Genomic DNA, 17,385 nt, shown 5'->3' with positions numbered 1-17,385 from the left:
AGGATGTTACAGTTTTCGGGGCGGTATCCACGGCTGCTTTCATTTGTCCCTCCCGCTTCCCGTCGCATCACGCTGGACCCGGAAGTGAGAGCATCAGCATGTCCGAGTCCGAGTCCACCTGCAGCACCTACGGACCTGTGAGTCATGTCATCTTTGACATGGACGGACTGTTACTCGGTAGGAACTCGGTAGTCCGGTGGTTGTGTCGCTACGTCTCATCCTCCAGCTCCTTCTCCCAAAACCGCGTTGCTCTGCGGACCGCAAACGTCAGTGACTTCAAAAAGTTAGAGTTTGACTGCGAGGAAGAACTTTCTTAGCGACCAAGTGTGTGCCGAATTAGGTTTTAGTACCTGCTGAATCTCCCAGGGGTGGAACGAGTCCTGAACGGCGCCAGTGGAGCTGATGATATTAGCCCCGCCGTTAAAGTGAGAGGATTTCTAAGGAGGTTTGGCTTGATACGACCTGTCAAACCCGAGTTAGGCGAGTGGGCTTGACTGTTGATTTTCCATACATATGGTTCAGTTATGCAGGTCTAGAGTCAATGATCGGGTCTAGAGTCAATAGTCTGATCGGGTTTAGAGTCAATGATCAGGTCTAGGGTCAATAGTCTGATCGGGTTTAGAGTCAATGATCAGGTCTAGGGTCAATAGTCTGATCGGGTTTAGAGTCAATGATCAGGTCCAGGGTCAATAGTCTGATCGGGTTTAGAGTCAATGATCAGGTCTAGGGTCAATAGTCAGTGATCGGGTCTGTAGTCAATAGTCGATCGGGTCCAGAGTCAATGGTCAAATGTAGAGTCAGTGATCAATGATCATGTCTAGAGTCAACGGTCAGTAGTCAGGTCTAGAGACAATGATGAGGTCAATGATCAGGTCTCGAGTCACTGATCAGATCAGTGAGTGATGATCAGTTCATGGGTCATTGATCCGTGACTAAGAAGTGTTTATTGTCAGTCGTTCGTGAAGGCAGCCCAACATGGCTGCTCTGGTAGGCCCAAGTCATCCCTCCCGATTGTGTCCCCTGCTCCCAGACACCGAGCGCCTCTACACCGTGTCCTTCCAGCAAATATGTGACCCCTTTGGAAAGCAGTACACGTGGGACGTGAAGTCATCCGTGATGGGGATGAAGGCTCTGGACGCAGCCCAGATCATCCGGGACCGCCTGGAGCTTCCCATGACCGCGGAGGAACTCCTGACTGAAAGCAGACAGATCCAGGAAAGCCTGTTTCCCTCCGCCCAGCTCCTGCCAGGTACACCTGCCACAGTCATGCAGCTGGTAACCCAGTTCACCTGAGAACCAGGTCACAGTCCCCGCTTTGTTGGTGCTTCAGTCTGTAGTCCCCCGTTTGTGAGACGGCTCATACTACTGCTGGGGAGGGGGGCAGAACTAGAACGTGTTGGAAAAGAATGGTGGCATGATGAGGTGAAACCAGGAACCTGGTCCTGATCTGGTGGCTTTGTAGTGACGCTTGATGACCAGCATTATCAAATTCTGGGGGTATATTGTGTCCTCGCCCTGATGTCACAAAACAAAGTAGCAGTTAGGGGTGGCGAAAAAATGTCTGATTATTAATTAATCACGGTTATGGAATGGATGAGTATGACTCCATTATTACATTTTCAAAAATCGATTGTTTTTTTTGCACGATTTTATTTTGAATGTATGTGAATGGTTGTCTGTCTCTATGTGTTGGCCCTGTGATGGACTGGTGACCTGTCCAGGGTGAACCCCTCCTCTCACCTGTAGACGCTGGGATAGGCTCCACCCCCCATGACCCTTAACAGAATGAGCGGAAGGAAATGGAGGGATGGATGGATGAAGGCTGTGTGGGTTAAAGATGACTGTGTGAAGCCCGTCATTCCGCCGAATCAACGTTGGCTCCACGAGATGACAAAACTACCTTTGGGCTCAGAGCGCTCTAAAAAAAATCACTACGTCTACTGCTGTCTTATTTCATTGCAAAAGATTTGCGGCCATACAGTGTTGTGGAAAACGTGGCGTACTATTTGGAGCCGTGGTATGTGATACCATCCCGGAGTTGTTGTTTTTTTTACGATGAGACAGATTTTAGTCCGAGAGTCCCCTACCTGCTCCCGGGGTAGCAATGACGTGGCATCCAGAGCCACCATCTCATATGAGACTGTTAGAGCTCATCATGTCAACAGGGAGTGGAAGCCAAACTCAAATAACTGTTGTTTATTTTGGTTTGAGGTTCCTTAAGGAAAAGCAATAATCGGTAATTGAGAATCGTCAATAAATCGGAAAATCGAATCGGGAGATGGGACGCATGAACCAACCCTAGAACCAGTATTGTTTCGCTCACGTCAAAGCTTCCCCACAGGGGTCATGTGATGCTGCTGTGACGGGTCCGAAAAAACACGGGCAGGAGCAAACATTAATAACAGCAATGTATTAATAATGTAATAACAAGATCATGATAATAACTGTACCGATAATGTTGATAAGATCATATAATATAATGTAACAATGTAAAAACAAAGATTTTAAGAATATAACAGTAATAACATTAACGACCCTAATGGTCATAATGCAGTCACAAACTATAACAAATAATTATGGTAGTAACAATGTAATAAAGAGAAGAATTACAATGTAACAAATATAACAATCACGTAAACAACATAATGGTAATGTAATGGAGGTTATAATGGTGATAATGTAATAATGACAACTTAATACTTATATAAGTAGTGAAGCTCATGATAATATTAACGTTATTAACAACATAGTTATTATATTACAATGTATTAATAATATGATAATATTGATAATAATAATGTAACAACAACGTTACAACAAAGGATCATTGCAACAGTGGGGTCACATTCGACGTGGTGACCATCCCTGACTCACTGGGGGGGGCTCTTGTTAGCCACCCCAGGTGCGAGTCCCAGGTGAATACATCCTTCCACCTGCCTGTATGCAGTGTATATACTCATGTACACAAAGGTACCTCTGTATGCATGTGTTTACCTATTATTACATTATAAAAACTGTTAGGATTGTTGTCATGGCGACTGTTGTCAGGGCGAGCTGGTTTGACCTCCACTTTGTTTTTCTCGTACCTGTGATGGAAACATGATTGCAGATGATGATGCACAACAGCTGCATCAAAACCTCGCCTGAACAACAGCAACGTACCTGTCCTCTCACGGTTCTGGGTATCAGAGAGGGCGCCGTCCAGCCGAAAGACTGACTTTAGAGGATCCGACACAAGCTGCCATGCTATGAAACTACAGCCATCTTCTTTGTGACGTGTGTTCAAGGTGTGGAGAGACTCATCCACCACCTGCGAAAACACCGCATCCCCATCGCCGTGGCGACCAGCTCAGCTGGCGTCACGTTCACTTTGAAAACGAGCCAGCACCAAGGTTTCTTCGCTTTGTTTGACCACATCGTTCTGGGGGATGACCCGGAGGTGAAGAACGCCAAACCCCAGCCCGACTCCTTCCTGGTGTGCGCCAGCAGATTCCAGCCTCCCGCCTCACCACACACGGTAAGTTCTCCTTGGGGCCTTCCCAAAAAAGACAATAAAACCATTGCTGCTCTTATTTTGAAGGACCATCACAAGAACCTTTAATAGGATGGAAGAAGAGAAAATGCTTTTATTTTTTGTTTTAGGTGCAGTTAATCGTCAAGGCCACTAAATATTCTTGAAAGATGGGTGAAAAGTTCTGCTGAAAACTTAATGAAACTGCTGCCGTGGAAGAGTCTCGTCATCTCTGTAGTTTTGTATGCTATAAAATCTACCCAATAGTCCTGGTCCTAGTCCCTGTACCAACAGAACCCCCATCCTCCTCCTCCTCCTCCTCAGGGGGCCAGGTGCAGCACCACAGGCCCCCCTGGAGGACCACAGCGTCCATCTGTCTGCTGGAGCCTCTTGTGCTTTTGTTTTTGGACCAAGATATGCAGTATTTCGTCACAAGACAGTTAAATCTCGTCACTGGCAGAGATGGACTTGATGTTCTTTAAGGATGCCGTTTGGTGGAGTACGTGGAACAAGTTGATCGAGGGGGAAAAGGACCTGTCCCCTTGTTAGCATCCCAGTGTGAAAGATGACGAAGAGGTCAAAGTGTCCTGCTGCACCTGAGAGCAAGCTGCAGGTTTCACATACAGCATTCCTTGTAAGCGCTGTTCAGGGTATTCCGACAGCTTTAGAAAAACCACACCATTGAATTCTCCTGTCTTTCCAAGGCCTCTGTTGGTGCTTTGACTCTGTTCCCTGGAGCTGTTCATGAACTGAATTGGCAGCCTGCCAATTCAGTTCAACATCTCACTTAAACATCTCTAAAGACCAGAAATAACTGTGCTTCTGAAAACATTTGAAATGAATTAATTCTTATTAGCGGTTGCCCACTCACATTACTCATTGCCTGGAAAAGTGAAATGTTAATACATAAATGTCTGAACATATTCAGTGTATGAATGTGTTCGTGAGCACTCAATTGTCTGTTGTTCACAGGCACCACTGGAGAGAAAATGGTTGCTGGGTGTTCCATAGTTTAGTTTGAAATAAATGTAGTCGAAGCAAGTCATTTAAAACGGTTGCTGCCAAATTTGGGTTTGTGGACTGTTGCTCCCTTTTAGCCACAGACAGAGACTGTAGCTGCCAGTTAGCCATGGACAGAGATTGTAGCTGCCAGTTAGCTATGGACAGAGATTGTAGCTGCCAGTTAGCCATGGACAGAGATTGTAGCTGCCAGTTAGCCATGGACAGAGATTGTAGCTGCCAGTTAGCCATGGACAGAGATTGTAGCTGCCAGTTAGCCATGGACAGAGATTGTAGCTGCCAGTTAGCTATGGACAGAGACTGTAGCTGCTCGTTTGCCATAGACAGAGATTGTAGCTGCCAATTAGCCATGGACAGAGACTGTAGCTGCTCGTTTGCCATAGACAGAGATAGTAGCTGCCAATTAGCCATTAACAGAGACTGTTGCTATCAGTTAGCCATGGAAAGAGATTGTAGCTGCCAGTTAGCCATTAACAGAGACTGTTGCTGTCAGTTAGCCATAGAAAGAGATTGTAGCTGCCAGTTAGCCATGGACAGAGACTGTAGCTGCCAGTTAGCTATGGACAGAGATTGTAGCTGCCAGTTAGCCATGGACAGAGACTGTTGCTGTCAGTCAGCCATGGACAGAGAGTGTAGCTGCCAGTTAGCCATGGACAGAGACTGTAGCTGCTCGTTAGCCATGGACAGAGACTGTTGCTGTCAGTCAGCCATGGACAGAGAGTGTAGCTGCCAGTTAGCCATGGACAGAGACTGTAGCTGCTCGTTAGCCATGGACAGAGACTGTAGCTGCCAATTAGCCATTAACAGAGACTGTTGCTGTCAGTTAGCCATGGAAAGAGATTGTAGCTGCCAGTTAGCCATGGACAGAGACTGTTGCTGTCAGTTAGCCATGGACAGAGAGTGTAGCTGCCAGTTAGCCATGGACATAGACTGTAGCTGCTCGTTAGCCGTAGACAGAGACTGTAGCTGCCAGTTAGGAACAGATGGAGACTGTAGCTGCTTTTTAGCTATGGATGGTAATTGTAGCAGCTCATTAGCCACAGATAAGGATTGTGGCTGTATCTGGCCATTAGCCATGAACAGACACTGTAGCTGCCTGTTAGCCACCGACAGTCAGTAGTGTCACCGACACAGTAAGTGACTTCCTACACCTGAGAACAAGCTGCAGGTTTCACATGCAACATTCCTTAAATTTGCGCTATTCAAAGTGCTGTTCTTAGTTTTCTCACGGTGTTAGAAAAACCAAACCATTGACTTCTCCCCTGTTAGCCACAGATGGAGACATTAACTGCACTTTATCCATGGACAGAGATTGTAGCTGCCCTGTAGCCATGGATGGTTATACTAGCAGCTCATTTACCGCAAATAGTGATTTTAGCTGTATCTAGCCATTAGCCATGGACAGAGACTTTAGTTGGCCTTTAGCCACAGAAAGAGACTTTAGCTGGCCTTTAACCAAAAGTGGATGCTGGAGCTCCCTGTTAGCCATACATGCAGAATGTAGCTTGTAAATTTAGCAGTTCATTAGCCACAGATAGGTATATTGGCTGTGTCTGGCCGTTAGCCGGTGTGGCTGCTGTCTTGGAAGTAGCTAGTAGTAGCTTGGTGGTAGGGGCTCTCTCAAGCTTGTCACACTCAAATAATCCAAATCCAAACAAACTGTTGTGGGTTTATGAACAGGCTACAACTGTGGAGGATTATTTACATAAACACAGATGGTCACAAGGGAGAAATGACGAGTGTCACTGATTGACCCAGATACCATCAGAAGAACAACTGGGACTGGTCCTTGTCCCACAGTATGAACTCATTTTTCACCAAAACCTAATGTTCCAAATTTAGAATCTTCACTTGTTATGGTGGTGAATAAAAACAGTAAAAACATTTCTGAGTATATAAAGCTTCCTGTGTGAGTCCCACGCCTACTTTAGAGTGTCCAGATAGCTTCTTGTTTTAAAATTCACCTGTGACCTTAGAGACCTTAGCTGTGGCTAAATGCAGCTAATAAGGTGTCTGCTTTACTCCCGATGTAAAGAACGGCGCTGGCTCTGCTGGCTCCAGAGCTGTAGAGCATGTAGTCAAGGTCAGTCCTCGGCAAGGGGCGACTTGTTTAGCAGGCAGCAGTGAAGAAATGTCATGGAATACCCAGAGGGGTGGAGAGAATCATCCGACGCTGCTCAGGGGGCCACTGGCGACGAGGGCTGGGTAACAGTCATGTGATGTCTCATGGGTAGGATGTGACATCACCAATACTGATATCTGATGGAAGCCTTCGATAAACGCTCTGAGTGACTGAGCTTCAGTGCTGCAGTGGCAGCTGTGAACTGCGGCTGTATTCATACCTGTCAATCATGTCTCAATCTTCATAAACCTGCTCTGAAACCACTTTGGAGGAGATGCAGCCAGTAATGTACCATCAAGTACCACATTTGGATGCTTATAGCTGCATGTAAGAGGGAAATTGGTGGCATCCCATAGATAGATTCTAGCCAGCTCCACTAAAGGCTCCTGCCTGTGGCGCGGCCCACCTGACTTTTTAATCTGGAGCCAGCTGCAGTTAGGGCTGGCATTTTTCTTGATGAGATATGATACTGCGGCTCAGAGGGGGAATCGACGGAGTGTTCAGTGGAATAACGGATGATGATGCGTCACTCCCTGGCTCCCACTCCGTGACAGAAGAGAGAGCAGGAGGGGGTAACAAGAAGAAGAGGGCCTCGGGTAGTAACAGTCTTCCTGCCCCGAACCCATCACTGCTCAACACCACCAGACGTGTGTGTGTGTGTGTGTTTTAGTCTGCTAAAATGAAGGAATCAGGTTATGGGGGGGTTTGTAAATAGCTTCAAAAAGGTTTTAATCACCCTCAAACTATCTGGGTGTTATTGGCTTAATCAATATCAACTATGCTCTTGTTGTAACTGTGTGTGTGTGTGTGTGTGTGTGTGTGTGTGTGTGTGTTCGTGTGAGTGCCTGGGAGAGCTGCATTTATACTTATATTTTACATGTACGGTCATATTTATTAATGTCTGTGTAGGACAGTGCATATTTGTGTGTCACTGAGTGTTAAGGATGAACACAAGCTTTATTTTGGCAATGCCAGCAAGCGGCCAAGTAGTTTCACTATAGCTGGTTAGTGCATCCTCAGGGTTTCCCTGCCGTGACAAGACAGACGCACTCCTCAGTGTTCTCATTGCGCCACACGAAAAGAAACGCTGCCAGGAGTTTTGGTGACATTCATGAGAGGAGCAGGTTGTGAAACGGCAGCAGGTCTGACCACCCTCCCGCCAACGCACGCGCGCGCGCGCGCGCACACACACACACACACACACACACACACACACACACACAGAGTTGACCAATACTCCTCTTGTTAGTGTACAATGAAACCCTCAGGACTAAAAGGCTGATGAGTCAATATCAAACCACCTCTTCAACTTGCTCAAACATGCAAAAGGGTGAGATGTCCACCATCTCTCGCATGTTCTACAGGACAACATCATGACCATGAAGCTAATAGCTGACTCCTACACTTTATAAGCATGCTAAAAAGAGAGCTGGGTATCAACAAACCTCCTCCAAAGGGTTCAGGGAGGTCAGGATCCTGTACGACCAGCAGGGGAAGCTTCATTTCTGGAGAGAACCTACACAAGCTGCTTCCTCCAGTACAGTATCAAAATTCTGCAGTCGTATTTATAAATACATACTGTACATCTGAATCTATTTAGCTATCTTCGATTTGTCTCCACATTTAATCAGTCGTTGTTTCATCCAAGCGCCTCTTTATTATCCTCATGCTAGGCGGTTCACCATGGACTGTTCTCTCCGAAAGGTCACGGCTGCTGGGGAGAGGCGAGGCTTGCTACCTGGCTCGTAGCTAGTTAGCTGGTTGCTAGCTAGCTGGCTGCTAGCTAGCTTAGCTGTCCCTGCCAGCAGGACCTCACATCTTGTGTTAACCTTTCTGTGACATTTTTGAGATGCCAGTGGTCACTCTGGCCACGCCCCCAGCCAGCAGAGATAATGAGCAAGTATATCCAATTCCTGCTTGTGTGTGTGTGTGTGTGTGTGTGTGTGTGTGTGTGTTCTTGCCACTTATTGAGGACTGTAATATATTTTCAACCAAGAGAGGGAGGACATTTTTGAGAAGTGAGGACATTTTAGTCTGTCCTTACATCTTCAAAGGACCAATTAACGGTCAAGACTTGGTTTTAGGGTTGAGGCCAGAATTAGGTTCAGGTTAGGTTGAGGGTCAGGGTTAGGGTCAGGAGGTCAGTTGAGATGGTTAGTTTTAGAGGGAGGGGCCAGGGAATGTATTGCATTAATGAAAGTCCTCCAAAGAGAGAGAGACATAGAGAGAGGTGTGTGTACTTGTGGAACTTAGAGGAAAATAAGTGATCTTGCTAACGACTCATATGAGCTCTGTTTTGCGCGTGTGAATGATGTCATCATCCGTCGTCCTGCAGCAGGATGCCCTGGTAACGTGGGCTATGTGGGCTTCACACACAGGCTGAACAGATATTGAAGAATATGCTGTAGAATTCTCTTACAACCACAGGTACTGCAGTACCAGCCTAGTACCCGTATACAGTGGAACTATTCATCATCACATATCAGCAACTAGGAAATGAAGGCCACAGATAGCTCCGTGTCAGTAAATCACCGCTAGTTCCGCTTGTTAACAGTAGCACTTGCTAATGCTAGAGGGCGCTACAGTTTTCCTCAAGGAAAAGAGATACAGCCCCACCCACAAGCCCTAGGGAGCCAAACTGCGTCAGACTACGACCAGGGAGCAACTCTGAAGCTTGTTGTTGGTAAAAGATGCTGGGAAGTGGTAATACTGAAGTATTTGTCCTACTACACAGTGAGCCCTTGTGTGTCCTACTTATGAAAATATCTCCGGCGGCAGAGCAAATGTATTACAGGATGTGATTTAATGTGATGTGCAGAATGCCGGGGGGGCCGAACAGAGAACGCCCCCGTGCCTGAATGCGGACGCTGCAGTTCAGCGGCCTCACAGGTGAGTAATGTGGCGTCGGCGCTGCTGTCTGAACCACCCCCCCCCCCCCCCCCCCTCAGTGAAAGAGAGAAGAGCAGAGACACTCCTCGCAAGTCCAGAGCACCATGGAGGATGAGACAGGAGATTTGACCGAAGGTGTGCTGGGCGGCCTGAATAAGATTAATGAAACATGAAAGTGAGCAAGTTCACGCTCACACTGACAGGAACCCAGAGCTGCTTCTCCCCCGTCATTAATCATACCAGGCATTACACCAGGGAAGGCTGTGTAATCCACATATTCAAATCAGCTACAATTAAGATGTGAACTTTTCTTTCTGAGCATTAAATTGGCCCATTACTGCTCTGACAAATCCTACCGTAGTCACCCAGTACACACACACCTGCGAAAATGAAGGCTGGTGCTGTAGCCGAGTGCTAAGCGATGGCTGCTGCAACACACCTCCCCGAGATCGCGTGGGTGCAGTTAATGGTGCGGTCCATCGTCCAGACGGGCCAGCGTGTGGGCTCACGCTGGAGTTCATTAGCCTAAAGAAGTCTTCCAAAGCTGGAAGGCTGGTGTGTTGAGGCAGTAGAGCGCAGCGCTGACTTCAGCCCAGATTCTCTCCGTTGAGGAAACATTTGTGTTTTGTTGGCTGAGGGCGAAGATTCTCGCGATGATGCAACTGTAGCGGACATACAGAATAGTGAAGTTGCTACGAGTCCACCCAACAACTTATCAATGAGCCACGTGATCTCCATTTAGACAACACGCTCTGACATCACAATGCTCATTGGGGTCACAGGATTAGCAACGGAGCTTCAGGGAAAACTTGTTTTCTGTACTACGAAGCTTGTTGACCTGTCTGCTGCAGTCCAAACCTGCTCCCGTAAGACACGAGGTCACCACGTGTACCATGGACATTGATCATGTGACCTGGGTGCCCAGACGGTGGGAAGATCGTAGCCTGTCCTTACAAGGTCCCCAATGAATATCACTGCTTTAGTAGCCCTGGTGTTACCGGACATGCGTGATCACAAGGGAACGTCTGCATATGTCCACCTCACCTTTAGAATCACTCCACTGAGTTCTCAGATTTTACTTTTCAACCCATGTAACATCAGTTACGACCAAACTGTCTTAAACTGGCATGGAGGTGCCACCTAGAACCCACGGGTACAGGACGGTAGGGCCAGCAACAGCTCCAGGATCAATAAATACGAAAGAGGAGATGAGATTCTCTTCTCATGCGAATCAACAAGTGGGTTATGTCTGATATTGAAACTGTAGGCAGCATCAGCAAAGCGCCTCCTGTTGCTGGTCAGTCTGGAGGAAATCCACCATCAGAACAGGTTGCTGTGTCCTCGCCCTTAGACACTCTCCTCAGACACGCCGTCTCGGCCACTTTCCACGTACCGTGTCAGGTACAGGAACCCGATGTGTTCTCATTGTTAAAGCAGTGGCAGGCAGGTGCCACTATTGAGCTGGCAGCTGGTAAAAGGGCCGTAACTCCTCACTGAATCCCGCTCCATCTTCAGGGGTTTGTAACGTATGACTCCAAATTGAGTCCAAATGTGTGCTTACGTAGACGACAGCAGTAGATCAGTGTGATCCAAGTCACATGACACATACTCAGCAAAGCTGAAGCCCCCGTGATTCTGCTGGGTGCAACTGACGGAGTATTTCAGGCCCTGTTGGAGCACCTCGTCACTCAGTGTTACTGAAGTAGGGATTCAAAGAGTAGCAGGAAACCTTGTGTTGCACCTCAGAGGCCTGAACCCTTGAACACCCGTTCATTCATTCATTCATTCATTCATTCATTCAGTTCTAGCTGGGCCACATCTCGCTAGCTAGTCTTTCACTGCACAACACTGATGCGTGGTAGCAGCAGGGCTAGCTCTTCCATCAAGATTGTTAAAATTGACGTACTTTGAACACAAGCAGTACCTCCTCAACCTGTAGCAGGGTTAACCAAACCGTAGCAAGACCCAGCTGGTACTGGATCAGCACCTGGGAGGTTCCAGTGTGGAGTTCCCCAGCGGTGGGTGGTCTCTCTGGTTTGTGGTCCTGTCCCCTGGAAGGACGGTGGCCCGGTTGGGCACGTGATAATGATCTTGTTGTAGTGGCCAGCAGTGCCTCGAGGTGCAGTACCCCTCACTCACCAAAGTAAAAGTACTGCATTAGTGCACCCCTAACGCTACTGCGGTTTTTCTTGTCTACTATCATTGCAACGATCCAACTCTTCTCTAAGAATACGCTGTAAACAGAGGTAGTGAGTACGCAGTAAGTAGTAGCTGGGGTTAGCAGGCTAGCTAACGTAGCAGACTGGGGGCTGTCCCAGGAGAGTGACAGATGAGGACCTGAAGACACCGCCTCACTGCTGTGGGAGCGCCCTCTGCTGGAGGAATGGTAGAATGGTAACTGCTGTACCACAGCGTCCTCACTGCAGTATAATCTGAGAAATAGAAGTTTTCAAGCTAGTACACATGAACAAGAGTATTCAGTTCTATGTGAGAAAGAGCAAAGTCAGTCGGGCTCCAGTATGAGGAACAATTACAAATCAGGTCGATCGATCAAGACACCCCTGATCAGGTCTCTCCTCCAACAACAGAGCAGCTACTCTGAGAGACTCCTGGAAATGTCCTTCAGTTGACCTTCATGGTGTCTTGTGAGAGAAGAGCGGGCATGTTGACGTGGTGACCCTGAGACAGACTAAAGAAGACGGCCAAGCGGATATATATAGGATATATATACATATACGTATATGTGTATATAGGCGTATATGTGTATATATATAGGATATATATACATACACGTATATGTGTATATAGGCGTATATGTATATATATAGGATATATATACATACACGTATATGTGTATATATGCGTATATGTATATATATATAGGATATATATACATACACGTATATGTGTATATATGCGTATATGTATATATATAGGATATATATACATACACGTATATGTGTATATATGCGTATATGTATATATGCATATATGTGTATATATCCTATATATATACATATACGTATATCTGTATATATGCGTATATGTATATATATATATAGGATATATGTACATATACGCATATACCTATATGTATATATATAGGATATATATACATATAGGTATATGCGTATATATCCTATATATATATATATATATATATATATATATATACATATAGGTATATGCGTATATGTATATATATCCTATATATATACATATACGCATATACCTATATGTATATATATAGGATATATATACATATAGGTATATGCGTATATATCCTATATATATATATATATATATACATATAGGTATATGCGTATATGTATATATATCCTATATATATACATATACGCATATACCTATATGTATATATATAGGATATATATACATATAGGTATATGCGTATATGCGTGTCACCGGCACTCTAGCAGACTTGATGGAGCTGCTGAGGTCCCTTTAGGCCAGAGCAGCTGTTGATGTGCATATAATGATACTGCAACAAGATAGCAACTATTATTCTGGACCTGCCCCCCCCCCCCCCACACACACACACACACACCAGTAACCAGCAGGGGGTCACCAGGATCCACATAGGCAATGGAATAAAGGAAAACACTTTCCTAGCTACAGCTGTGTGTGTGTGTGTGTGTGTGTGTGTGTGTGTGTGTGTGTGTGTGTGTGTGTCCAGAGCTAGAACTCTTATGATGGGCGAAATGGTGAGAAAGCAACAAGGACTGTGAAAGGTTTCTACAGACGGACTCAAGCGGGCCCTGGAGGGTTGAGGCGGGCCCTGACTGAGAGGCTCGCTTGGTGTTTGTTTCCTCTCTGAAATATTCAGGACGCATGATGTGTCAGTGAAGTCTGAGTTCCTTTCAAAGCACTTAGCCCGTATACACACACACACACACACACACACACACACACACACACACACACACACACACACACACACACACAGGGGTCTCCCAGTAGTCAAGCAGAAGGCAGAAGGGCCACCAGTTTTTACTCCAATAGTAGTAAAACACTCGGAGCAACACGGAGACCTGGTCCACTTCTAGTGTCCAGGTGCTAGTGGAGACGCTAGGTAACCATGATGACATCAACACATGAGCTCCAGAGCGATACACTCTGCTAGCATCCTGCTGGCGGGCTTACAAAGCCTGACCTTGACCCCTAGGGCGTGTGTGTGTGTGTGTGTGTGTGTGTGTGTGTGTGTGTGTGTGTGTGTGTGTGTGTGTGTGTGTGTGAGTGAGAGAGAGACCTCTGGGAACTATCACACTCTCTGCTCGTGTCTATCATCCACTTTTTATTTCTGTTCTCCACAGCAGAGATGATGAAATGTTACACATCCCTCGCTCCGGCCGCCCTGGGCGCCGCCATCATTTAGAGCATGCAGCAGACAATCTGTCAGTGTCACTTATTCACTCACCACTGCTCGCAGGACTACGAGCAGGCCGAACGCTGCACGCGCTCTTGTCCTCGGTCTTCCGTAGTACAGCGGAGTTGTCACATGACACATGTAGGCGTGTCAGTTGGTTAGAGTTCGACCGCACATATCATCCACCCATTTGACCTGGATCCTGTTGCTACAGGCAGCAGAGAGCATATATATATATATATATATATATATATATATATATATATATATATATATATATATATATATATATATATATATATATATATATATATATATATATATATATTTTCCTTTATTCCATTGCCTATGTGGATCCTGGTGACTCCTCATACTTTCTTATTTCATGAATATATTTATCCTTTTTTATTTCTATTATCCTTTCTTCTTCTCTATGTAAATGCTGCTGTTACTATGTAACTTACCCCAGTGTGGGATAAATAAAGTATTCTTATTATATGTCCTGGATAATAAACACCAGGAATATTCACATTCCTCATCCTGAAGTTGTAGCTGTGTTACAAACACACACACACACACACACACACACACACACACACACACACACACACACACACACACGCCGGTAAAGCTCTGTCTCTTCCCTCCAGTCGGTGAAGTGAGGAGCCCCTCACTTGCTTTGTTCCCTTCATCTCAAACTAAACTGACTCAAGGTTCCGCTCCAGAACACCAGTGCAGGTCCATGTGACATCATCACTCCAGACATTCTGATCAATTGATGTTCGTATTGATTGGGATTCTGATTTATCAGGCGTTCCATAAACTTGGCTCGGTTTTCCTGATCTGTCTCTCCAACCCAGGCTTGCACCTTCTAGAGGCGCATCTCTAGAACCTTGTGTGTGTGTGTCTGTGTGTGTCTGTGTGTGTCTGTGTGTCAGTGCAGTCGCTCCTATAATTCAGTTATGATTTCACACAGTTTCTCTGCTGTTGCTCAGCTGTACTGGCTGTTAAAGAATGAAGAATGTGTGTGTTTCATTTCAAAGCTTCCACACGCACGCACTCACTCACTCACTCTATCTCTCTCTCTCACTCTCTCTCACACACACCCACACTTACGTATGGAGAAAGAGAAAGCTCCAATGCATCAACTAGTTGGACTGTGCAGGACGGCAGCCCGCTCTGTGCTGTCCTCTCAGGACTGCTCCAGGATCAGTACTGAGAGGGTTTAGACTGCAGCGTGCCAGACACGTAGCGTCCTTTGGTGTCCTCCTGTGAACACGCAGAACACACGTGTCTCTGAGGACACGGTGTTGAAGCACTACTATTGTCTAGATGAAAACTGAGAGAGACGGAGGACACGCACTCTGGTGTATTCTCAGGTTGGTACAGAGGAGCCGCCCTGGATGATGCAAGGCAGTTGAAAGGGCTCCGATGTTAGCAGCAGTTAGCGTCAACACGCAAACCCTCAAAACACACACACACACACACACACACACACACACACACAGAGTTAGAGTCAGTGTGACGTGTTCCTGAGGGTGTCACTGAGACGACCACCAAGCCAGAACCATCAGGCATACTCGTACGCATAATTGTGACTCGCGTGATGATCACAAAGGAAACCACACGTGACCACCATGACACGTGTCCGGAGAGCACCTCGGTGCCCCATCACGGTTTCATCAGCTGATCTTCATGTCATAACATGTTACCTTCCTATCAGTCACAGTTGGAGGCCCGTTGCACGCCAGGTGGGAGGCGGGGCTACAGCCAACGGTGTAGACAATGGATCGAGTATCTGATGTTTGCTAAGCAAACTCACAGTGGGACACAGAACCTCATGCCCTCAACCCCCCACCTTGTCCTCTGGGCTTAGCAGCTGACCTCTGACCTTTGACCTTTCTCTGTGTCTTTGTCCTCTTCAGTGCCTGGTGTTTGAAGATGCCCCCAATGGCGTGAAGGCGGCATTGGCTGCTGGGATGCAGGTGGTGATGGTCCCTGATGACAACCTGGATCCTGGCCTGACGCGGGAGGCCACGCTGAGGCTGAGGAGCATGGAGGAGTTCCAGCCGCAACTCTTCGGCTTGCCAGCATACGACTGAGCTGCAGTCGAGGCCCCCCACCCCCTCCCTCCCCCGCTACTCTCCTGTGTGGCCTCAGGAACGTTGATGGTTTATCTGTCAGTGATTTTGCAGTTTCCGATCAGAGATGACAACTCAGCTGTTACCATGACAACTAAGCGAACAAGGGGAAAAAAAACAAGTGTCCTGTCAAGTTGATGCCAGATGTTTTGATGTAGGTCCAACTTCAGTCAGGCTTGGTTTAAAAAGTAATCTTGAGTAACTGCTTTGGCTTGTACTTCATTAGTTTATGTATTGTATATCAGTACTGTATATTGTCTTGTCTTTTTCAGGTAAAAATAAAATCAAACATTTGATCAGAAAAATTCATTTGAAGTCAGATGTTTCTTTTTATTATGATGATCTTCTTTAGCTGCTGCCGCTGCTAATGTAGCCGCTGTAGCTGCTTCTTTAGCAGCCACAGTTAGGGTTGCCATCTGTCCCGTATTAGCTGGGACACCCCGTATTTGAGCTAAAAGAGGCGCCTCCCAAATACGGGGCGTCCCGGCTAATACGGGACGGTTAGCAACCCGAGCCACAGTAGCAGCTAGAGAAGCAGCTACAGCTACAGCAGCACCTAATGAAGCAGCTACAGCAGCCGCAACAACTACAGCAGCAAAAAAACAGTTACAGCTGCAGCTCCAGCAGCTAAAGTAGCAGCTATAGCATCAGCAGTAGCTACAGAAGTTAAAAAAGCAGCTACATTAGCTGAAGAAACAGCAAGTAAAGAAGCAGTTACAGTAGCAGCTACAGCAACTACAGTAGCAGCTACAGCAGTAGATAAAGTCGCAGCCACAGCAGCACTTACAGCAGCAGATACAGTAACACTTACAGCTACAGCAACTACAGTAGCAGCTACAGCATCAGCTACAGTAGCAGCTACAGCAACTGCAGCAGCAGCTACAGTAGCAGCTACAGCAGCCGATACAGTAGCAGCTACAGCAGCACTTACAGCAGGTACAGCATCAGCTACAGTAGCAGCTACAGCAACTACAGTAGCAGCTACAGTAGCACCTACAGCAGCAGATACAGAAGCAGCTACAGCAGATACAGTAGCACTTACAGCAGCAGCTTTAGTGGCACCTAAAGCAACAGCTACAGTAGCAGCTACAGCAACTACAGTAGCAGCTACAGCAACTACAGTAGCAGCTACAGCAGTAGATAAAGTCGCAGCCACAGCAGCACTTACAGCAGCAGATACAGTAACACTTACAGCTACAGCAACTACAGTAGCAGCTACAGCATCAGCTACAGTAGCAGCTACAGCAACTGCAGCAGCAGCTACAGTAGCAGCTACAGCAACTACAGTAGCAGCTACAGTAGCAGCTACAGTAGCACC

At 46.6% G+C, this 17,385-nt stretch overlaps 1 protein-coding gene across 3 annotated transcripts in view; it reads left to right on the top strand.

The window, feature by feature from the left end:
- pudp (pseudouridine 5'-phosphatase) overlaps positions 1-16,359 on the top strand; it is a 19,069-nt gene extending 2,710 nt beyond the window's left edge. Inside the window, exons 1-4 of one of the 3 annotated variants that reach the window (XM_086211880.1) lie at positions 43-177; positions 1,031-1,249; positions 3,288-3,517; positions 15,852-16,359. In XM_086211880.1, the coding sequence (XP_086068006.1) occupies positions 99-177; positions 1,031-1,249; positions 3,288-3,517; positions 15,852-16,028 (705 nt within the window). In that variant the 5' untranslated portion in view covers positions 43-98 and the 3' untranslated portion in view covers positions 16,029-16,359. Of the gene's footprint in view, positions 1-42; positions 178-1,030; positions 1,250-3,287; positions 3,518-15,851 lie in introns of those variants that run through there. The other 2 variants (XM_086212038.1, XM_086211965.1) reach the window with 2 other exon arrangements.
- Positions 16,360-17,385: the final 1,026 nt, after the last annotated feature.

Source organism: Aulostomus chinensis, chromosome 1 (assembly GCF_037954235.1).
Source record: "Aulostomus chinensis isolate RoL2024-O1b breed Wild chromosome 1, RoL_Achi_v1.0, whole genome shotgun sequence".
NCBI lineage: Eukaryota > Metazoa > Chordata > Actinopteri > Syngnathiformes > Aulostomidae > Aulostomus > Aulostomus chinensis.
This window is presented reverse-complemented; position numbering and strand designations above follow the sequence as displayed.